Source organism: Solenopsis invicta, chromosome 14 (genome assembly GCF_016802725.1).
Source record: "Solenopsis invicta isolate M01_SB chromosome 14, UNIL_Sinv_3.0, whole genome shotgun sequence".
In the NCBI taxonomy this organism is placed as follows: Eukaryota; Metazoa; Arthropoda; class Insecta; order Hymenoptera; family Formicidae; genus Solenopsis; species Solenopsis invicta.
The window spans coordinates 8,275,299-8,301,005 of record NC_052677.1 but is presented as its reverse complement, the minus strand read 5'-3'; the positions used below and the strand labels follow the sequence as shown (position 1 = coordinate 8,301,005).

Genomic DNA, 25,707 nt, shown 5'->3' with positions numbered 1-25,707 from the left:
TATATAGTTCAATAGCTGTAACCAATCTCACTCCTAGGAATTGTAATGGTAAAGGCATATTTCAATGGGTTTATGTTAGCGTGTTCGTTTAATTTTATTATAAATTTTACTTATTGTCATGCAACGACAGATGTAAATATGCTAGGAGATAATTAAAAAAATGTATATATAGATTTTAATAATATTTTTTCCTTCATGTGTATAAAATATGTACTAAATATTTATGTAATATTAAAAAAAAAATATAATAATAAATATCGTATGTTATCGAATGCTGGGAATCATTTAAATCCAGTATAGCAATTGTTATTATTACTAACATTATAGCAGTAACAATTATAAAATTGCAGTTCTTAACTATAATTACTTTAACATTCAATCACAGTCACAAATACTAAGCAGCTTTTCCCTCAGCATACCGGGACCAACGGTCAGTTTGTTAGTTGTGAACGCAGTAGCGAAAGATGTTACGTATTTTATTGCCCGGTACCCGCGGCAGCTGCACTTTATCATCGTTTCATTCATTTGCAAATTTCCACAGATTCTCGTTCTTGAATTATCAAATTCCTGGCCATGGCCATTACCGTCGCCGCGGCCGTCGTCGTCGTCGTCGTCGTCGTCGCTGTCGAACCGCGAGTGTTCTTCCCACTCTCCGGCGGCAGCGGCGGCAGCGACGGCGGAGGCGGTGGCGGTGGCGGCGGCGGCAACGACGTTTCTCTCCGCGGACGCGTAATCCTCGCTTACATCGATAAGAGGAGACCCGAGATGGCCACAGCAGTTGGAGGAATGCCTCCCTTACCCCCATCACGATCCGTTCGACCAATATATAAGTGAACCGGCGCGCCGATCGGAACGTGTACACCACAGTCGGTCGCCGTTTCATGTTTTGTGTGTTTCTTTCGTTTATTTTAACGCGCGCGGCAGATTGTACTCCCGTTCTTCGCTCGCACGTGCGAAGAAGCGAGAACACGCGGCACGAAACACGAAACGCGACGCTCGCCCCTTTCGAGCGCCGCGGCCAAGCGATCCGCGAGCTATCCACTGACGAATCCGCTTCTTTTCGGTTCCTCCGCTTTCCTCCGCTTTCCTCTTCAGCGTGAGAAATCGTCGAGATTTAAATAGCGCGCGGGTCAATTTCGTTTATTGTTTTGTTAGATCGCGGAGACAAAGGTGCGAGAATTGTCTGTCGTTAATCCGTGGCGTACAGTAATTACGAATAATTGTATGCCACGAATGGCACGAATGACGCGATCGCGTTGACCTTCCTCGACTCGAATGTGCCTAATCGCGATAGATCACTTCCGTGGAAACACGTAGAGAAGAGGACGAGAACGATTCAAAAAGAAGAAAAAATTCAAAAAGGATGAAGTCAACGTGGTCCGGGTGGAGGGCGTGCGTGGCAACTTCTTTCTTCTTGGTCCTCCTAGCAGCGGTGAGAGTCGATGGAACGAGGCCCGAAACTGTTCTCGCGGAGGTCCTCACGAGGCCCTTCGTGCCACGAGAGTTTGCCTCCTCGGAGTGCATCCGCGATGGCGAGATTTATTTGCAGGCGCTTAAAACTTATACACCCTGGGCACTCCAAAGTAAGTAAAATAAGTGGAAAGTTCGAAGAGAAAGAGATACAGAAATTATATATAAATCCCTCGGACTCAACATTTATTCGTTTATGTTTTGGTCTGTTTTGGTCTGTTATGAATATTTGATTCTTTGTTTTTAATTTATACTTTGTATCTTTATTTATTGATTTTGACCAGATGATAGCCGATGAAAAATCCAAAGTTAATATATAATTTCTGCTAAAGTCTGTACGTATTGTCTCGTTCACACGTTGAGAATAAAAGTTTGTTATCTCGAATAAGTTTTTTAACTTGATTAAATTTCTTCAGTTCAAGTATTTATGTATTTCAAAAAAATTAATTACATATAGAAATACTGAAGAAATTTAAATTCAAGTTAAAAAAATTTAATCGCCTTAATAACTTTTTTCTTAATGCTATAATTTATATATTCAATCTCTGAATTAAGATTCAATAAATTATTCTTATTTTGTAAAAAATTTTAGTTTAATTTAATTTGCTATTATTATTGGCTGGTGAACAAATTGCAAGAAACAAATTTTGGCTATGGTCTATCTAATCATAAAAAAAGGGGGGGGGATAAATCGAAGACAAAACTTGTGAAATTTATTAAGTTTCTTACAAAGAAAATACATAGATACTAAATTAATTAAGTAAATGTTATTTGTTTCAAATATTTTATAAGTTCATATGTAATAACTGTAAAATAAATCATTAAAAACACCAAGTGTGTTCAAAGTATAATACATTTTGAATCTTAATAAATTTAACACTTCAATCAAGAATATTAGATTAAATTAAAAATTTGATTTGTATATTACTTCAACTTTTCTTCGATAAAATTTTATAATATTCTTCGAAAGAATACAAATTCTTTTTTTTGAATATAAATTTGATAATAAATTTTTCTAAAATTTATGATAAGAATATTTTATAATTGTTCAAGAAAATATTTGTTATTAAAGATAATTGTTGAAGATAAATTTAAAAAAGAAAAGTAAATTTGGAGTAAACGCTTTTTTCAGTAGTAGAATTGATAGCTTTTTATACGTAGTGAATGCATTTGACGAATAAGTTAGGAAAAATTTATTTTCTCAACTCTTTCTCTCTCTTTAAATAATATTCAATTAACGTAATATCATATTTAACTTTTTAAGAAGTCTCCGTTTGAAAATTGAAAATTGAATAATTATTCTTAGTAAAATATCGTTCTTCCCATATTTTGTAATAATTGCGACTTCTTTATCTCTCAATGAGAGAATAGCTCGGATTGTTCGGGGGAAGGACAGCGAGGAAAAAAACATTATATAATCTTTACGTATTGTTTTGTCTGTTATGTGCCGCGTGAGATCACGAAGCGATTGCGATGGCGTTTTTACGTTTAAACATTCAGCAATTATCGGACATTGCACGCTGCATGCAATTATCGGGGGGAGGTTATCGGGCATTGCGTACCTATGAGATATCGCGCCAGCATACGTAGAATCCATATCGTCAATTACCAGATATCGATCTCTTCGGTTGCCTTACAGATAATGGTGACGAATCAGAAAGATCCGATCGATGTGATAATTATTTCTTTTTTTTTGCACTACAGCGCGAGTTCAACGTACCCGGCAAGGACGAGAGTTGCAAAAGCGAAAGATAAAGTCGCAAAATTTTATCGGTTTTTTTTTACCTTTCGAAGATAATTTTGCGAATTGAAATCACGCGCAGAAGAAAACATTATTAAACAGTCAAATTAAAACTAATATATTTTATTTAATAATTATAACCTTTTATATATATAATTTAATCATTTTTAAAGAATTTGATAATTTTACATTTCAGCAAAAATATTACATTTTCATTTCAATATTACAGTGGTCATTCAAAGAGCTTAATATGATTGTTGATTAATAATAGTCCGTTATTAAAAAGTTTCTAATTCTTGGTTTAAAAATATTGTTACTTTCCTATTCGATATTTTTTTTTATCTCATGCAACTTTATTGTTGAATAATGAAAGTATATTTTTCTTGAAGAAATTATACAAATTTCTTTTTGTAGAAGCAAATTGTGCCTATTCAACGCTATGTAATCTCATTTCAATATTTGACATTTCGAAAATTGAGATATTCTCAGAACGAGAATGTTTTTTTCTGTGTCGTCTCGTACGATTTCGACGCGTGATTGATTAGCCCGGATCGAGCGCAGACTCAGCGCGCGTGTTTTCAAGAGAGGCGCGCGATATCATCGAAATCGAATTTACGTATACGATCGAAAGAACCTTGTGTCCATTTTTGCGAACGAATTATCGTCTCCGTGACACTTGGACTAGCACAGATTAACGAGAGTGACATTGATCTGATTGATATTAATAGCGTAATGCTACTGATCGGTGACAGCATCGGCCAGTTACAAGATGTTTAACCCACGCGTCCTCGACGGCGCATACGGATCCCGTTGTGTTATGGATCATCGCGCTGCATAGATCATCGCCGCGTTTTGCATTATGACAGCCTTTATCTCGCCGCGATAATTATTTAGTTGACACATGTTTACCGTCGTTACTCGTTCTTACGTCAATGCGCAAACGCAACATTCAATGAATATCCATGAATGCATTTTTTCCCTTTCTGATATCAACGTCAAATGGATTTCTCCATTGACAGTATCTGGTGCGCGATGCAATGGTATCGTTGCGCGTTTCTTTTTGTATTAAATACTCCATCAACATTATATGTACAAGTAACTTTTTATTCGAACATTAAATTAAATTTTAATTTAAAAGAGGAAAGAAATTTAAAGGAAAGATTTAAAATTAAATTTAAAAAAGGAAAGTAAGAATAACGCTAATTTAATGTGCGATCAATAAGATATTTTATTGATTGTATAAATATTTTTTGACTCGTTTTTTTCCGATATATCCACTGAGAAAAAAAACTAAAATGTTTAGTCTGACATAATTTACTAAGCATTGGGTTGATTTAATAATTATTTAGTTGCACAAAAAAGCTATAGTTTATTCATGTCAAACATTCAAATTTTTTAACCAAAAATTAATTAAACCAACTCATCATTTAATTGCACGGATTAAATATTTTAGTTTTTCAACAAATTTCTTTTCATTGCAGTATTTTTATTCAGTATTTTTTAAAATAAAGGAAAAATAAATAGGTTTCCAATCAACGCATAAGTATTTAATAAAATAAATAATTATTTATAAATATACAACAAATATACATATTGTATATGTTTGTGTGTGTGTAAGAAAATATAATACTTAAATAATTATCTTGGGACTTATTGTCTATTTTTTAATGAAAAATAAATTGACACGTATTTATAAAGATAAAATAAAAATAATGTTTAATACAATTAAAAGAGTTTACAATTTAATAATAAATATATAATTTAATAATAATAATAAATTTTTATTAAATAATTTTATTAAATAATTTCTAAATTATTAATAAATTGTTAGCTGCCACAATATTGAGTTATTGAATATTAATTTGTGTTTTTATTTCCTTATACTTTATCATGTGATTTAAGAAAAATAATATCAAACAAAAAAAGAAGCCAAAAAGACTAATTTTTATTGGTGCGGCGGAATCGTTCGCGGAACTATTGCTACAACTTTGCAACAATGTGCCGTTAAGAAAAAGGCAATTAACGATTTACCACGCGTATATTCGCACAGAAACAATAATATTGACCGATGTAATTGGTATGTACGTCGTACGCGCGAGACCAAACTGGGTCAGCGAGATGCATCCACGAGGCCGATGACCGTCCTTGTGTATCACGGGCTTGCCTTTGATCGATCGATTGATCGATCTTTTCCTGGCCTGTACGTCACTTAATCGCCAATCTGACTAAGTCGCATGATTCCACAACTATTGTTTATACAATGATAAAATAAGATAGGATCGTTTGAGCATGGAAGGAGAAAAAAAGAGAAGAATCTCGTGTAGATAGGATTTCTTAACATATTAAGAAATCCTATCTACACAGGAAAACATTATTTTCTTTTAATATCTTTTCTCCAAATTATGATAATTATAATTTGATGAAAATAACATGGATTTTGAAGAATTTTTTATAATTTTAACAAAATTTGGTAAAATGTAGTTTTCTAAAATTTTATTAAATTTGACTAAAATTTAATCATATTTTTGAAAAATTTCACAAATATAATATAAAATATAAATAAATTTTATAATATAAAATAGTTTGGTTAAGTTTTACTAAAACTTTACTAAAATTATAATACAATTTTTCGAAGTTCACTGTTAGCCCAAGACTATCACAGAAAATTACTGCTAAGGAAAGTAATTATCCAATTTATTTTCTTTTTTAATAAGTAACAGTTATCTTTAACAAAGAATTTTTTTTAAATTATTTTCTTAAAATATACTCTCAATTTTTAACCGTAGTCTTAAAATGTATTACAAATTTTAGAGAAATTATATTATGATATACTAAAAAATTTACTCTTCTCAATACTCTTTCAATGAATATTGTAAAATTGTATTAAAGGAAAGTGAAAATGACGGGTCAAACAAATTTTTGTTTTAACTTGATTCTAATATTCTTGATTAAAGTATTAATTTATTAGAATATATTTTGAATAAATGTGAAACTAATAATGTGATGTTCTATTCACGAAATATTTGAAATAAGTAATATTTAATTCAATATATATTTTTCCTATGTGCACGGAAAAGTATTTTAAGTAAATATTACTTGTTTGTTGTATTTTATCATGATAAGTGTATTTTATCAAGATTATTATTAAGAAAATATTTTTTGCTAAGATATCTATTACTTAAATAAAGAAAATTAAATAATTTTTTTCTTAGCATCGGAGAATAATATTTTTCTACGTGCATAATTTTCAGGATAAAAAAAAAATTTGAAAATAATTCTACAAGAAAATTCCTTCCGTGAATAATGTTGAAGAGTTTAGAAAAAAAAAACTTACATTGCTACATTAACATATTTTTAATTTGTTATATTCGTTACTACGTTAGAATCGCTCAGGGACATTGAGCTATTGGCAAGTTATCATGCAATCTGCATAAGTTCGTTCTTATCGTTATCGTTCAGGAATTTAAAATTTAAAGCAAACGTTATTGTTTAACATGCGATTATTTTCCTTCAGCCCGACCGATCGGCTAATTCTACGATCTATGCTATACCGCGCGATATGCACTTCCGCAGTTAACGCACTCACGACATTGACGTTGTTCCGCGTCACGGTCCGATCACGGTTTCAAGGAATTCACCTTGAAATCTCATTTCGAATAGCGTATCTCATTGGTGTATGTATAGATGACTACTAATATAAATTATAGAGTATAATGCGTGCGGTTTTCTCTCGTTGCCTAGTTGGATAGTTTATTACTATTCTCCTAGAATTGAACGTGACTTTGATCAACATGTTGCCTGTTCTCGCCAAATATATATTCTATTCGTCGCAGAATTTAATCTATCATACGTAATTTCCTTTCTCGTAAGATATACTATAAAGTCGCAAATACTTTTAAAGCGGCACTTCCTTATTTCGGGGAAACTAACTACTTCACTGTATCAATACTAATAAAAACATGATTTGTTTAAATAATTAAAAAAATTAAAGTTAATAATTTATTGGTTTTTTTTCTATATAAAGTCTGTTAAAAAAGAATTTTAAAAAAACGAGAATAAAATTTGCACAATCTTCTTTTTAAAATTGCATAGTGAATGTATCATTAATAATATTAGATTATTTTAGAATAGTTATAAACATTTTACATGTTTATAGCTTTCTAAAACTGTTTTGGTTATCATTTTTTAAAAATATTCTCCGCGTGGTGTAGTTTAACAAATAAAACAACCGTTGTACAACGTAAACCTCTTCGTAAGAATAGTTAATAATTGTAAAATTTTGAACTACAATGTTGATAAATGTTTCATGAATTTTTCCACATTTTCTTTATTATCTTAAAGTAAAAAAAAAGATGTTTAACATGACAGATGTACACATAGATAAAGTGCTAAAAAGAACGTACAAAATAAGAAAGTTTAATTTTAAATTTTTATATTTATAAACTTTGTTGTTTAATACATAAAAATATATTTTATTACTTATTAATTTATTTTATAGTTAACTCGTTCCATACGAGGCCATTTTTGAATTTCGTTATTACTACCTATTGTGGCAATTTTAGTCTAATTTCTCAAACGCTCTTTTTGGTTTATCCTAAAGTATTAATTATTACAAAATATAAAACAGTATTATAAAAACTGCTGTATTTAATAGAAGACACTTTCTAGTTTATATTCATATTTTCAAAATTTTGCTTATAGTTTTCGTTATTATTCAAAAATAAAATGATATGCGTTTTGATGACTTTCTTTTACAAAATTTTTTTCAAACCTGCTTTTGCTTAGCTCATCATTAAAGAGAAATTACAATTGAGCATATGATGTGGCTCCTCGGTTATTGAAAATTATAGTTCTAAAAAATCGCTTTTTTAAATCGCTGGAAACAAACCAGAAAAATTCTGGTTTTTTTTGAAAAATTGTTGTTTTTTTTAAAAAAAATTGTTGTTTTTGCTATGTAAATGACGTACTACCTAATTTTACAATATTATCAAAATAAGACATTAAAATAAGACTCGTATAAGCAGTGGAATTAATTTTGAGCTAATTTTTATGTTTATATTAGAAATATTATATCACTTTGTTTAATAATTATTAATTATCAACCAAACTGTTGTAAGAACGATCCTAAAAAATAGTTTAGAGACTAATTTAAATTAATATTTATGTTAATTATTTTGTAAAAAGTTTTGAATATTAGCTTTTATTAAAAGGTTTTATTTTATTTAAAAAATGCCTTCTAATTGTTTTTATTTATTTTTTACTTCATTTATTGATTTGCTTTTGTTTTCCTCGTACTTACATTATCATAAATAAATAGAAAAAAACTTTAAGGACAGAAACTTAACCCTTAAACACACCGATCCTGTAAAATACGGAAACACATTTTTGGGTCTGGGAGACTTTTTCAACTTTGAGAAGCTATAATTTTGATTACAATCAATATTTTTCTACAATTTTTTTTAAAACAAAAGTTCAAAATCTCAGGAGTGTGACTGCATAATCGGCATTGCTGACAAATAATTTATTATGAAGTTATAAAAGCAAAACCATTAAGCAAAAATGAGAAATTGGTAAAAAATCCACTTTTCCTTCAAAAAATCATATCTTTGCAACAACAAACGTTTAAGGACTTTCAAATACGGCGTTTTAAAGCTAAAGAGTCACACTTTCAAAATAAAATTTGGCAAAATCATTTCTTTTAAAAAGTATAATTATGTAATATGGAGAATATGAGGTATTTTTGGGCATCTAAAAATCCACTTAAAAAAAAAAAATCATATTTTTGCAACAAAAAACTTTAAAGAACTTTACAATACGGTGTTTTAAAGCTAAAGATTCATACTTTCAAAAAAAAATTATATTATTGTCATTTCTATTAAAAAATGTACTTATGTAACAAGGCGAATATGAGGAATTTTTGATTAAATCGTGTCTAAAATTGAAAATTGATGTGTTTCATGATATATTTCGGAAAAACTCTTTTCTCTACAACATTTTATAGTATTCCAACTTTAAACAGAGTATATGCGAGTAACATCTGCAAATCGACCTGTTCGAACGTATTTTTTCCAGTTTTTTTTATGTAAAATACTCACAAAAAAAGTTTCACTTACACACTATATGGGTCGCATTGACCCTAACAAAACTTTGCTGCTGTGCCGTTCGAATTTTAGTTGACCAAAAAAGTTGATCAACTATATCAATTGAAAGAGGAGATTTCAAACTTTTTTTACGTCTTGGTCCGAACCTCCTATCTCATTCCGTCTTCACATAACAAGCGTTCAAAATTTCATATGGAGTCTCTCAGACCTACTTACGTGTTTAAGGGTTAAAAGACAGAAACTAACTTTATAGGGACCATTTTCTAGTTATTTTTAATCTATAATTAATACAGATTTTTAACTCTAGTTTGCCGTACTCTGATCCGGTATATTCCTGAAGTAAAATCTCATTTTCTAGTTTACGTTTTTTTTTGTATATTGTTATAAATTTAATTATTTTTAATTATTTTCTGGGTCTGCTATTATTTTATGAGCTTGGTAGAGTAGATATTTAGACTATATATTTTTTTATTTTTACAATATTCCAGCTTTAAAGTATTAATTAGAACGAAAGTGACAAGACAAAAAATCGAGCTGTTTCACGGATTGGAGTACGGCGAACAACGGATTTGAAAATAAGTGTGGCGAGCTAGAGTTAAGAAATCATATCGTAAAACAGGTAACTTTAATACTAATAAGGTACCACCATAGTACACTTTTTGAATTTTTTAAATGAATTTTTCTACTTCTTGAGAAAAAAAACCGAAAAAATCAGCGGAAAAAACGAGTTTTTTTCTGAGTCTTTGAAACTATATTAGAATACCTTTCTTTAAAAGTTTATAATTTATTTAATTTATACTATTAACTCTTATTTTTATATCCAAATTATAGTAAATATATTTAAGGTTTATCGTCAAAAGTTAGTAACCGATATAATTATGCTTTGTTGTATATGAAATTTGTTATCAAAATTGCCGATTTTGTTAATTAAAAAAAAGTGTTCTTAATTATATGAGGCACAAAGGTTTTTTTATATGAAATGGATCTTATCGACTCGGACTTACTAGGTTCAAATTAGACTCCAGACTCAAAATCCAGTTGACCAATCAAATAGCTCTTTCGATACTCAAAAACTTTTGACGTAACATTTTTTTCTAAATCTATTCTCTTCAAGATATTTTAAAGTCTCAATGCTGAAAGCCATAATTTTTAAGTCTCATAATTTAAAAGTCTTCAATGAAAAACTTTATTATAGCATTTTGGAAGGCTCTCGAAATTAGAATATGCAATAATAAATCGGGATTTTTGAGTGTCTTATATTAGAAGTTCCACGCTTTACGGTTTCACAATCACCAAATCTAATATTTGTAATTAAGCAAATCATTACCTCGTATTTTTCTATTAATACGACTTTACTCTATCGCATTGCATGCAGAATTTATTATCAAATATTTGTTTATTTTATAATAAACAAGGTAAAAGACATCTCAATAAATCTTGACAACATCCAATTTCAAAAATTTTTGTTTTCAACGACTGCACACGTGATCTAATAATGAATTTTTTACCATATAGATTTTACCCCAAGAGTAATAAGTTTATGATGGTACCAACCATATGCGTTTATTAATGTAGCAAAAATCTCGTTACCTTATATTAGGAATCTATTCTATAATAGGTGATTTTACCCTAATAAATAATTACTCACAAGCCAGCAAAGTAGGCAGCTGCGTTATTAAGTTAGACCGTAATTTATTTTTTGCGATTTCTTTATGATTTTATTTCACTTTTCCACTTATGATATTAGTATTAAATAATTAGTAATTCCCTTCTGAATGTATGTGTTTTTGAGACAAAATTTAATAGGCTATAAGGTCTCTGTTAAAAAAACGACAAGAATAGATAAAAAAAATTATATTGTTTTGAATAAGTTTTCTTAATCTGAATTTCCCAATTTAGGTATACGGTATTGACAATAGACGGCACATCGGTTGTAATCTGCATTACTGATACGCTTTCAATCAGGTTATATGTCAAATATTCGCATACAAGTGTATACGTTTCCCAATCGTTTCTGAAAGTAATCGCTGATATGTACAAATTTTTGATACAAGATAGAATAAAATTTTATCGTTTTGAATATGGAACTTAGTTTGCGAATTCACTAATGTGAATCGTGTATGTATGATAGAAATTTTAAACGGTGTTATAGGAATTTTTCGATAAGTTTCTTGTTGTTTCTTACCTAGGATTCCAAATACAATGTGTGAAGTTTTGAATCGTTTTCAATTCGATAACATATAAATACGTATGCTGTTACTTCACTAAAAAAAATTTTTGTTTAGTAAATCTATCAATTAATTTTTCTTAATATTAAAAGTACAAGCACAAATATCAGGTCTATCAGAAGCTTGTTGACCAGGCAAAAGATTTTCTTTGATTTCACGCCATTTTGGATTACAGGTCATTGTGATAAAAAGAGATGGTTTACTAAATTTTGCAACAATTGCCATTGCATCTTGATAATTTTGTAACATATTATGTGGTGATCCAATAAACGTAAAAAAAAGTATAACCACTTTTCCAATACGTTCATTTATGTTATTTGCTATGTTTCATATATAATCCATTAAACCTTGATACGTTTTAGAGCGCAATGCGCTACAATTAAATACACTACGATTGGTATTATTATTATTACACTTTTGTAGCGACCAATAGACCTGTTAGAAAACGATACATTCACCTAGAAATCCTATTGATCTTAATTGTTTCTTATTGTATTTCTTTTATCAGGAATGATTTGTAAATAGTGGAAAACTATTGATATCATTTTAATTAGATGAGAAGGGGCAGAGGAAAATAGAATGTGAGTAGCGAGATTGTGCATATTCTGTCTAGCAATTGATCACAACCACTCGCAGAGCAATTTTTTTCTTCGGACAGTCAATAGCGATGTGGACAATCGCACATCACCCGAATAGACCTATGTTTGATAACCTCACCTATGTAGATAATTTTAATATCACTCCGTGTTCCGGTTGACAAATAGGTTGAAAAGAAAGTTTGTCTGCTAAAGGAAATAAATCGGTGTAGTCTGCACAGTCTGCAGAAAAACACAAACAAGATAAGGTGCATAAGGTCGACAAAAAACATTAATTCTGAGACTGTATATGCGTGGATCTGAGACATTCGACACAATGGATACTTTACAGAAAAGTATTACTGGTTGGTCAGTAATTTATTACTGAGGACCAGTGATTAATATATTACTGACAATTATAATAGTATAATATTTTATTTTTGTATTTCAGGGTTGCGTTTTTTTTTAAAACCTACAATAACTAAAAAGCTACAGTTTACGTTACGTGCTGGAACTTTTTAGTTACTGTAGTATGGTTTTGGAACGCAGGCCAGTAGTAGTTCAACTTCTAACATAACTAGAGTAGTTTTTTTGACATTTGAAGTGATTGACGTAAGTACTTCAATATTTGAGTGTGTAATAATAAAATACTGAAATATTGAAGAATCCAGTAATTGAGCTCAGACATGAAATACTGAGCAAATAGTTTTCTTAATAATTTATTATTTAGTCTAATACTTATTGTTAATAAATACTAGTAAAAATGAGATTCAACCACTGACAAGGAACACTAGGTAATCTAAAAATTAAAAAAAATTTAAAACTTTGTGTATAAATAGAGGAGTTCATTCATAATACAAAAATATTTTTTGTTCGTGTTTAATTTCAGTTTTAGGGGGCAAAACACCCCTTTGAAGAAAATCGTTTTTTTTTTCGAAGCGTATATCGTCGAAACAATAAGAGATAGAGAAAAATGTTTTAATTGAAGTTAAATGACTTGAAGAGTACTTTATAACAATGTTAACAAAATTTAAAAATAAGTAAGTGATGTAGGAAAGTATATAAAAAAATAAAAGCAAAAAGAAAATTTTTTATTACTCTTATAAGGCTATCTTCATGCTATTTAACTTTCAATTAAAATATTTTTTTCTATGTCTTACAGTTTTGACAATATACGCTTTGAAAGAAAAAAACTGATTTTCTTCAAAGGGGTGTTTTATCTCCTAAAACTGAAATTGGGCACAAACAAAAAATCTTTTTGTGTTATGGATGAAGTCCTCTATTTGTACACAAAGTTTCAGATTGTTTTGAATTTTCGGGTTGCCTAGTGTTTCTTGTGGGGTAAACATTGATGTACTGAATTCGTATATAAGTATATAATTGTATATAATTATTGTATAAATAATTTATTACTTCTAAATTTTTAAATATCATTTGAGAGAATTTTATTTAATATAATAATGACATAAATGCATATCTTAAATGCATTATGATTTGAACATTTTTTATATCTAGAGCAAAAAGGATATAATATATCCAATATATAAAATAAGTAATAAAATAAGTAACTATGGACAAAAACTGAAAAAAACATATCAACTTATTTAACATTCTTTTTTTAGGTAAGAGAAACAAAGTTGTATAGAAGAACGACAACAACTTAGAAAATTACAAAAACTTTTGTTCATTTTTTTATTTTTAGAAAAAAATAATTTTTATTTGTAAGAAAATCAAAGTCGTGTAAAGAAAAGTTATTTAAAACCATTTGTTGAAACTTTGATATGTATAACAAACTAAGATAAACACAATAATGAGATAAACTAAATATGTATGCATGCCTTAATGCAATTTACTAAGCAGTATATGCACAATTTTTTATAATATGATATTATAATACAATACATTTATACTGTATCATTTCGAGATAAATAGCGACACATTCAGGAGTTATTTTCATAATGATGCAGAAAATACCAGAGGAGACATTGATTAAGCGATCTCAATAAATAGTTATTATAATAGTTTTATTTATTAAATGAAGACGTGTAATAAAACGCAATCAATGAAATTCAACTCTCGAAATTTACAAAAAAAGTAGTAACAGGGTTGATGAGTGTTAGAGCCGTAATCAGTGCGCAAGTTATTATTGTTCAAAATTCGGACTTTATTTCAATCCAAATGTACACTTCGGCACCATTTTGGGCCATCTTTAGCAAGTATAATGTACAAAACGCGTAAATCGTAATTAAATCTTCATAGCAAAAAAAGTTGTTTAATATATTCTCTATGGTATCTACTCGTTGTAGTGACAATCTCGTTAAACATTCCAGTGTCGATTAGCAAAACTAGAAATTTAAATAGAATATATATAATTCTACGAAAGTTGAGGGATTGTATCAGTGAAACACAAAGACAATTCACCAAGTTTGCCACAGAATATTTAATTTTAGATAAATTATGTAACTGTGAGAAAATTTCATAATGACGACAAGTTTTTCAAATTTGTTTGTAACTAACTGAATTAAGTATATTCGCAATACTAGTTAAAGAAATAGTTAATACGGTGATTCATTAACGACTAAGTCAAAAGATGATAAGTACAAATACATACGCAGTCAAAGCTATAAAAAAAAAACGGTTATTGAAAAAGTATCAATAGACAGAAAAGGAAACATTAACAAAACTAAAACATTATTATCGAGTTATTGAAAATAAATACTAATCAATAGACACTACAAAAGATATTTACAAAATTAAATGCATATTATTATTGAGTTATTGAAAATAAATAATAAACAATAAACAGTATAGAAGACATTCACAAAACTAACAGCATATTATTATCGAGTCACGTTATGTGTTTATTGTAAGATTATTTAAAATTGATGTGTATGTATGATGTAAAAATTTAGTATTAGATTGCAAATTTATACTATTTTTTTGCATCTGAATATGTAACATTTCAGAGATTCTTTGTTTAAATAAAAACAGTTTGCTATCTAAAACATCCGCGTTATCCCAATTGAAATCATGATTGTGATGCATTCTGTGTTACGACAGAATGATTGTTATTATTTTCGCGGATATCATTACGGTATTCTGTTACTCTAATTTTTAAAGTTCTACTTGTTGGTCTTACACAGAATGCATCATAATTTTTGCAACTAATTTTATATACGACCTTTTTTCTGTTTGTAAGAACATCTTTTGGAATTTTAATGACTTTTAAGACTTTAATGACATTTAATTATTAAGGCTAAAAAATGCTAGTTATATTCATATTTGTAGAGACCTTGACTTTTTTCGATATCTCCGAAATATATGGAATCGTGAACCAAGTTTTTATTTCGTTTATCACTGTCGAGTTATTATTCTGTTTTAAAGTTTTTTGTGTATAAAGGATTTAATCCATTCATTACTAGTGTCAAAAATGAATTTCAATGGATAATCGTTGCTCAAACAGTCTTTATATTGAATGTAAAATTCTAAACGCGATATTTTGGATGAGATAACAGGAAGGCTCAATCAATCATTCCCATGATCGTTTCTTTTTCTTTGCGAGCGGGAATGCATTAATTGACATAAAATTTAGATATCTCCCAGAAAAAGTCGGTTCATGATACTAGTCTAATTCTAGGAAATTGTCATTATTAATGATCGTGACGAGAAAATACAGTTTATTACCTCCAATCTCTATTCAATTGAAATAAGGTCTAGATTTTGAACAGTAACAGTTTGCACACTGATTATCACGCCAACATTCTTATCAGCTCTGTGACTACGTTTTTTGCTAATAAAATGCATTTTGTGCTGTTAGATTGAAGAATCTTAACTACAATTAAACGCATGCTAGTTTTACATTGGAAACCACTATTTTATCTTGCAAACGAACAATATTATAATATTAATTGCTGCCTAGATCGCAATTTTGACTACCAAGATATAAATATTGTTTTATAGCGAATGAAATTGACGCACAGTGGTCTGGCGAGTAATTTTAGACAAACTAAATTAATTTGAGCTATCAAAATTAGATTCGCTTAAAATTTGCTATTAAGAGGTTTTCGAGATCGCTGATTACAAATCCGATGTAAAAAATTCAAAGTTTAAAATGGCGGATACAATATACTTAATTTTTTATAACATTATTACGCAGATTGATTTTTACTTGACCATAAGATTTTTATATTTAATTCCGAAGGTCATTACTGCTCTCAACTAAACCCAGAGTCGAATCGAAAACGTTGTCGGCTCCATTATTTTTTTATATTTTTTTATTAATATTTATACGTTTTATGTTTTCTTATTATTTTTTTATTCTTTTATTAGTTCTTGTATTTTATATATTTTTTAAAATACTTTTTAGTGATTCAATTTTTTATTATTTTTAACGTATAAACAAAAAAGATTAAACATTAAAACCAAAGACTAATTTTAATAATTTTATACATTCTTGTGACGTTTTTTTTAGGAATACTTTGAAGCGAAGAAATAACTGGATCGAACGGTACGAGAAGAATCTCTAAAAATGACAATTTTTCAGTATATATTTATTATTAACCAATTATTTATTTAAAATATAATTCTAAAACTTAATTTATTGAAGAAAACCTTTAGCAATCCAGCAATACCAAACATGCTAAAGGAATATGTAAAACAATTAATTGATAAAATAAGCTTGTATGGTAGGTGTAGCTCCCAGAGCTGCACCGCGATGCAAAGGATTAAATGTGCTACAGAAATCGTTTAGACAAATATATGCAAACGAAATCAATTGGATAACACAGTTCAAAGTATATACAATGTCTGACGTTTTGAGTTTTGTAGTTGAAATGAGTAAATTGTTAGTTACATCACTTTAAATTTCAAAATTGACTCTAAATCTTAATTATTTAAAATTTAAATATTATTAAAAAATTAGTCAAATTTATAAATACATACTTATATGCAAGTAAAGTAATCTTGACATAAAATATGATATTAAAATATATCTATTTTCCTTTTACAACTATAGTTGGATTAAAAACTACTATTACCAAACTATGTCACGAATTTTAATAACGCATATGTTAATATAGCAAAAGTAAACTATTGTATATTGCTCGTAGTTTCGTTAATATTGCGAATTTCAAAAATTTTTTTTACAAGTATATTTTACACACGTGTAGGAATAACAATCAACAAAAAAAAAATAAAAACTGATTTTTTAAAGCCATCAAAGATAAAAGGCTTCTAAATGTGTTGAGAATCATAGAAGTTGCGTTTTTGAGTAACTACGCTGGCTGCCTCCAAAAATACACTACAGTGACGTCACTCTAAAGAGTTGAAAATTGTGCAATTTTTAAATAATTTGTTATTCTAATAAGAGTAACAATTCACTTTTATAGAGTGAAAATTTCTTTTTATAAAGTGAAAATTGAGTTTGTGCAATTTTCAAATGATTTTTTACTCTACGAGATTTAGAGAATTACGGTAGGCTACTAAATGATTCCATAAATAATTACTAGAATTTGTCACATGATAACAAAGATAATATGAATAGACCTATACTATTCTATAATACCATCTTCTTGTTTATTGCAGAAATTGTAGCAATAACTTGAATCTTTATTTGAAAGCTTAAAGAAAAACTCGTGTTTTAAAATTTATTAAACGGAAATTCGATGATCTTTATTGTTTCAGTGTTTGATGCCTCAGTTAAAATACCATCAGGTTTGATCACCGGCAATTACAAACAGCTGGGTAATTTTGATGAATGCCTGCGAGTGAGGAACAAACACGGATTCATCGGACAGGCCTGCACTGCGTCGGTGCAATTCGAAATTGCCGCGGACGATGGTATGCCACGACGGGAATTGGACCTGGGAGATCTGCTCGTAAACGTCGCGGTCGCGTCGGTTCGTATGCTTGCAATTATTACGATCTGACGTACAATTTATGCGAATGAACCACAAATTTCGTTTAGCTTATATCTATGGTACTTAATCAATTGGAGTATGAGAGATAATTAAGTAACAATAACTATAAATTACAATAAAAGACACCGAAGAGTAGTACTCTCAAATTGTCAAGTAATCAATTATTAATAGATTAACAAGAGTAACCGCGGTTGTTGTTGCATAAAATTAACAATTGTATTAATTTAAAAACGGACGTTTTGACTCAGCTTCGAGTTATCTTCAGCTACAGTTCTTTCTCTCTTGAGCACAGCTATATACGTTTGCTTTTGCGAGATGCTCCTCGGATGGGCAATTCACCGGTTAAGACCCACAAACAATTTTCATGGGAAGATTAATTTTCAGCCATTGTATAGAGCATTAACGTTGACTGTTTAGTTTCTTGTTAGAAATTTTTATTATTGTGTCCGCCGTTGCTCCACCGTTGAATTCTATTATTACTTGCCAGAGAAACCCGCAAATTGATAAAAACCAGTCACATTTATTCCACTTGAATTACACGAACTCTTCGACTTATGACGATCATACTTTCGCGCAATGACCTGTCAGTTTGAAAGGCCGAACTATATTGAGCACGTAAAAATAATTTGGTTTTTGTTCAACAGTGAACAATAATATACAATCGGTATGTGACAATGTCAGAATCATGCGGTCACTCACATTTAAAAACTATGGGCTTGTATCGTTAATCTCGGTCCTTAAATTTATTTAAAAGCGCCAGATACCCATTGTGTAAAAATTCTGTATCTGTCTGTAAATTTACGCTGTTGGTCTGCAGTTTTTATAAATAACATTTCCGAAATCAATCTTTTGCTGAGGAACCTTTCCGTATCCATAATTTCAACGTTATCCCAATTGAAGTCATGGTTGTGATGCATCCCATGTTCCGAAACAATCGAGTAGTTGCCTATGTTTCTTCGCATGTCATTTTTATGTTCGGAAATTTTAGTTTTTAACAATCTGCACGTCTATTGAGATAAATAAAGTTTTGTTTTATATTCATATGTGTGTTGTATAAATAATCGTGCAAATAGATTAAATTTGATATTTTTTAGAGTAAAAATATGTGTATGTGTATGTGTATGTTTAAAAATGTGTGTGTTTAAAAATTAGGAACAATATTTATCAAGTAATCAACTATTAATGGGCTAATAAGAGTAACCGGCAACAATCGCGGTTGTTAATGCGTAGAATTAACAATTTTGTTAATTTAAAAACGGACGTTTTGGACATAAGAGGCATCACAATCTTTATATAATATTCCGTATACAACGTTTTTCTTACGTTTTTCATACAACATCTTTCTGTGCTCTAATAAATTGACTAAGCTTATTGAGGTTAAAAACGTTGGGTTTACGTTAAAATTTTGGACTATATATCTTTCTCATTTTTTTTCGAGATGTGCGGGAGATAAGAGATTGTGTACCAATTTAATTTTGTATTGGAACTTTCATCTATTCTCATTTCTTTTTTGTTTAAGCGTTACACTATGACAAAGAGATTGTAGGCAAGAGTTGATAGTCTCAAAAACAAAATCAATGGGGTAATCGTTGTTCAGTAACATTTCCACTGTGAATCTTAGATTTTTTTGATGGTATTGCGGGTGAGATGATGCTAAGAATGCTCGATCAACCATCTCCATAATTGTTTCCCTCTTCTGTGAGATTGGGTGCATCGATAGATAATTATAATTAAGGTACCTTCCTGAAAAGGTTGATTTACGGCACTAATCAACAATCATGCTGTTGTCATTTTTATAAAGTGTGACATCTAAAAAGTTAAATTTTCCCCTCCGACCTCAATTGTAAATTGCAATCGTGGGTGAAATGAGTTATAAATCGTCGAGATTTCATTACATAATTCTGCAGTTATTACAATGTCATTGTAAACAATTAACGTTAATGCTCTATACAGTGGTCGGAAACTAATCTTCCCGTGAAAATTGTTCGTGGGTCTTAACCGGTAAATTGCTTAGCTGAGAAGCATCTCGCAAAAGAAAGTGTATGTAACTGCGCTCAAGAGAGAAGGAACTGTAGCTGAAGGTAACTCGAAGCTAAATCGAAACGTCCGTTTTTAAATTAATAAAATTCTCTGTTAATTCTACGCACCAACAATCGCGGTTACTGCCGGTTACTCTTATTAGCCCATTAATAGTTGATTACTTGATAACTATAAATATGTTCCTAATTTTTAAACACACACACACACACACATACACATACACATATTTTTACTCTAAAAAATATCAAATTTTATTTATTTGCACGATTATTTATACAACACACATATAAATATAAAACAAAACTTTGTTTATCTCAATAAAATATTTTGTAATAAGTAATAGTTCTACAGTTAATAGAATTTTACAAATAACTGTCTTTAATACAGCTGTTAATATAGCTTTTTTACAGCTCTTTAATATAGTCTTCTTTTTCGAAATTTTTAAATCACCAAATGCTCGCAAGAGCAAGTTTATGCCACTTATGTTTAGTTTTAGTAGTAGTTCACTTTAACTCTAAAGTTCTATATTTTTATTACATTAACGCTAGAGCCGTAACTAGGGAGGAATAACAGGGGCATAGGCTCACGAACAAAGGAGATTTTAAAGTGGAATTGACGAAAAAACTGTCAAATATACGAGGGTTATTCAGAAAGTAAGGTCCGATTTCTTATAAAACATAAAGGTTTTTAGACCTTATTTTTCGAATAACGGCCCTCGTATTTGTAAATTAAAAATTTCATTACCGTGTTCTTAAGTTTAAAGCCTCGATATTAATATAATATAAAACTCCATTTGATATTTTATAGGCTCTTTAACACAGCGAAAAAAGTATGTGGTATTTGTGACTATAATTGCAGAGTTAGTAAACTATGGTTAAAAGAACCATTTTTATAATTATTATCATTATATTGTTAGTATGAACAACCTTATAGTTGTGCCAACTGTGAAAATATTTTACTATAAATTATGATAATCACAACTATTAATATAGTAAAATATCAAGATACTTATGTATGAAAATTAAAATAACTATTTTTATATGGTTAACACAACTACAATTATAGTGAATATAATTATTTTCTTAACTATGCAATTATAGTCACAAATATCACATACTTTTTTCTCTGCGTATACTAGTACACAAAACCGTCACTAGGTGGCTGCTATGGCGTTCTATTTCTCGTAAGAAAGGAAACACATAAATGGTATAAAAGGCGGAGCATTATAAGACGTTTCATTGATGTTGTATTATAGTAAAATAATTTTTTTTATAATTTCCTAAAAAATGAAATTAAGTGAAAGATGTTTTGATTTACTAATATAATTAAAATTTATTGTATTACCTTTTTAAACTTTCAATATTGGAACCATATGAACATAATAGATGTAACTATAAAGGGTAGAATTTTATAATTCTCTTCTCCAAGTGTAACCATACACAATAGTTAAGGCATATTATAGTTATAATGATCATAATACATTGTTCAGGCAGCTATAATTTGCATGGTTAAAGTAACTATAAAATTTATAATTTACACGGAGAATCGCTATAAATTATAGTTGAATTATGGGTAATTGCAACCATTCTTTTCTCTCAGTGAAGGCTTAAATTAATTGAGTCATATATTGGAATAATAATGTCGCTCTGTTAATACTTATCATTCTTTGCATTTCTATTGTTTAATATAATAGAAATTTTAGCATATTTTAAATTTTATTTTTCGCTTTTCATGTATTAGTATCTGATAAATAAAGCAACTTCATTAATTTGCAATTTGAATTTATTTTTTTGCTTAATAACGGTTTAAACTATCAAAAATGTTACACAGATAATTTTTTTGATAATATATATCTCAGTTATCATAAAAAAATTACAAATTAAAAAGAATCAATAGCATACCAATTTTTTCGGTAAAAAAGGGTACCCGCTTATTTTTCAGTACGTCCCTGATTGAATAAAAAAATAAAGTATAGCTCCGAAAGATAAATTTTTATGTCCTTTAAACATACGTAAAATTTTATTAAAATAATGAGCGGTTTTTGAAATTTTTGGAAAAAACAGAATTTTTTATACAACTTTTTTTAACACTCTGTTATCTTTGAAATTAAGCTATTTTGGACGTATGAAGTTTTTGTCTCAAAGTGTGAGAAATTACCCCTTAATATCATTTACTGTATCAAAGATTTGGCCGGAAATAACACTTGTTCTATATTAAATACAAGTTTATGAGGTTATTGACTAAATAAAGTATTATTCAAATGTGGCGGTCATCAATAGCGATGTATTCGAAGTCAATCGACAAAGTTTTTGAACACTTTTTTCAACATAGATCCTGATATGGCGGTCACTTCTTCTTCAATTCGATACTTCAGATCATTGGTGTTTCATGGTTTCGTTGTGTAAATTCGTTTTAAATAAGCCTAATATGAAAATGTCAAGAACCGTTAAATCTGATAAGCGGGATCGCCAGTTAAAATCGGTAACTGCGGGAGATAAGTCTCGAACGCTTTGCGCAGAACGTCGAATATATCTTCCCTGCAGTATGGCACGTTGCATTCTGCGTGTCGAAACCATGTGCGAGTTAGAGCTTTCTTTTTCATAGAGATAAAAAACGTTTCGATCATGTCCACGTATGTAGCACAGATGCATGAACACGTTCAATGTTTTCGGGCGTTTTTGCAGTCTGCGATCAACTAAAGAAGCGTTTGTTAGTTTGTACAAGCCATTTTCTGAAAATGTTTAACCTATATTTAACGGGTTGGTGTAAGTTTTGAGAGAGCAACAATTTTTTGCAAGATTTTTTTGCGAACGCATCATTCACGAAAAATACTTTAATTGTAAATGCTCGTTTCTTTACGAACCACACTAGTTTCTATTGTTATCATAATATTACAAGGTACCAAAATCTCCCTAATCTACAAATTAAGTGTAGTGTAAAGTCGGTTTATACGTCGTAACTATCGAAAATTTAATTTATCAAGTATTATTTACTATGTTTAAGGAAAATAAATTATGCCAATAAAAACTTTATACTGTTTACTACAATATTATAAAAAAAATTTCAAATATGAAATATTTCTTTTCTTATACTTGAAAAAGAAACTTAAAAAAATTTTTGCATTTTTGTCATATAAAAAAAATGGCTGAATTTACGACTACTCATGTGTAAGATACACGGCACATCGATTATTTACAAATAACATTTACAAATATGATATAAAATAACATAATGACTTACAAAATGTGTTTACAAAGTTTATTAGGGAATAAAAACAGTAAATATGTTTACAGAGTAATAATAATGCAATATTGAAGAAATTAATATGCACAGACATCAACAGAGTGCAGATATGTACGCATTGTGTTCTCAACATAGTGCTCAACATAGGGTAAGTGGTGCTTTCCAATCACGCAGTATCTGTATTACGATATAAATCCCGCTCGCTGAAAAGACCGTATAACTTAAACAAGTGGAATATACAAGATATCAAACTAAATAAAGAATACAAAAGCTATGCACTTGTATCTTGCTTCTATTTCATCCTTTACTATCGCTCTACATTTACATATCATGAAATAATCATTATGCCTTTTATATTTTCTACAGTAATCATTTTACGTAGATGGTAATATGAGTCGCGCTACTTCTACATGAAAAAATTAATTCAATTCACGATATTTTTGTTAATATTAACAATAAAGAACTGTAATTACAATACAATATTAATATAGCATAAAGGCACGTAACAAAGTGGTTGTGAGCAAACTATTTTTATTTCTTCTATTTTTTTTACTGCTGCGGCGTACATCCCTCCACGGCGTAAATACCGACTTTACCCTATATTTACATATGGAGCATTCCATGCCAAATGAGCCACTCATTTTTCGAACACACAGATTTTTTTCATATTGCATGAACAGTTTGAACAGTTTGATGGTCGAACACTATGCCAAGTATTAAGCTCGTAGAATAATTGGTTGCCAAATTGTAGGACCATAGATTTTTGGACTTTATTTATCGTTATAGCGCTCTTTTCATTGCTTTATAGTGGGCGTGAAAGGCAAGTTTGAAAATAAAATGTTGACGTTTTTTATAGAAAATTGAACACTCTTTTACGTGAAAATACTCATTTTTCGGCTGTTTTCGACAATTTTTGCTATTTGTAAGTTTTCAAAATAGCGGCGCGATTAAAAGGCTAGTCTCGATTTTCTTCGGAAATAACTCAAAATAGCCCTAGACCTCTACCTTGTTATCCTAAAAGAATTTAATGGAACTGTCAGAGCCAATTTTGGAATTTCTTTGTTTATGCAAAACTATTTAAATAAATAAATGATTAATTACTACTTTTCCATTAAATTATTTTTTATCTAGCTATGAACTATGCTTTAACAACCTTACTATCGATGATAATAAATACTATGACATTAAAAAAAAAAAAAAATTTAATAAACATTTAACTTAATTTTTATAAACAAATTATTGTGATAAATTATACATTTCCGCGCTTTTTCACAGAAATAATTAATTTATCAACTTAATTCACTTAAAATTACTATTAGAATAGTGGCTTATAAAATTTAATTTTAAAATAACCATTTCTATTGTTATAAACAATCAAATAAACAAATATTGATTTTTAGATAACTCATTATTTTTGTATATTTAAATCAAATATCATTAAATTATAAATTTTATAACATGAAATTATATTAATAATGTAAACTTGTTATTGTTAAAATCTAGTAGAAACACTGTGTGTGTAACAAAGATCAAGACCCCGGAGTTCGTCATTTCCCCAGTATTACTTGACTCCAAATCCTCTTTGTTACATTTGTACGAAGCATGCGGGCGCGCGCGTGTGTGATAGGAAACATTTTTTCAGTGGTTGTTTATTGATATCGCTAAATTAACTGCATAATCTTATTATCAATTTCTTCTTCAGGCTTTTTCTATTTTTATCTTAAGGAAGGCTATGTAAAGATCAGAAGATACAAGTAATTTGTGAATTAAATTTTGATTTGCGACCAGTCAAGAATATTTTTGGGTATGAAATTTTCGACTGATCGCAAATCAAGATTAATTTATTGAGACTAAATTTAGGGAATTTTTTTTTTTTATGGAGAGTCGATCGGTATGCAGTCGCGTGTGAGGTATAAAGATAACAAGAACAGCGTTGTGGCTAGACGAGCAGGCTATATTCTATAAGTTAAAAATTTATCTATTTAAAAAAAGGAAACAATGATTTACAAAAATATACATTTCCACGTTAAAACAAAAAGATATTTCTTTTCAAAACTTAATTTGCAAATAAAATATAAAATTTATTTGATGATGCATATTATAATTGTTTTATTTAACAAATTACGACTTTTTAATTTAATATGAATAATTCTTTTCAAAATTAATCTTTAATTTAATTTAAATTAACTCTATAAGCGCATAATATTATTTTTATATTAAATAATATTTAATATTTTCAATATTTTAAATTTTATTTAATATTTCAATATTTTAAATCAGGAATATTATAATTTTTAAATAATGCAATAATTATAAAGTTTACGGATATTTTACGCATAAAAATTTACATTAATTTTTGACTACAATGATATTCGTAGAATACTTTCGTAA

At 29.1% G+C, this 25,707-nt stretch overlaps 1 protein-coding gene across 2 annotated transcripts in view; it reads left to right on the top strand.

Moving 5' to 3' along the window:
* The first annotated feature begins 828 nt into the window (after positions 1 to 828).
* Positions 829 to 25,707, top strand: part of LOC105192877 (O-acyltransferase like protein) — a 45,766-nt gene continuing 20,887 nt past the window's right edge. Inside the window, exons 1-2 of one of the 2 annotated variants that reach the window (XM_026136646.2) lie at positions 829 to 1,583; positions 17,798 to 18,012. In XM_026136646.2, the coding sequence (XP_025992431.2) occupies positions 1,364 to 1,583; positions 17,798 to 18,012 (435 nt within the window). In that variant the 5' untranslated portion in view covers positions 829 to 1,363. The remainder of the gene's footprint in view (positions 1,584 to 17,797; positions 18,013 to 25,707) is intronic. The other variant, XM_011157162.3, reaches the window with a different exon arrangement.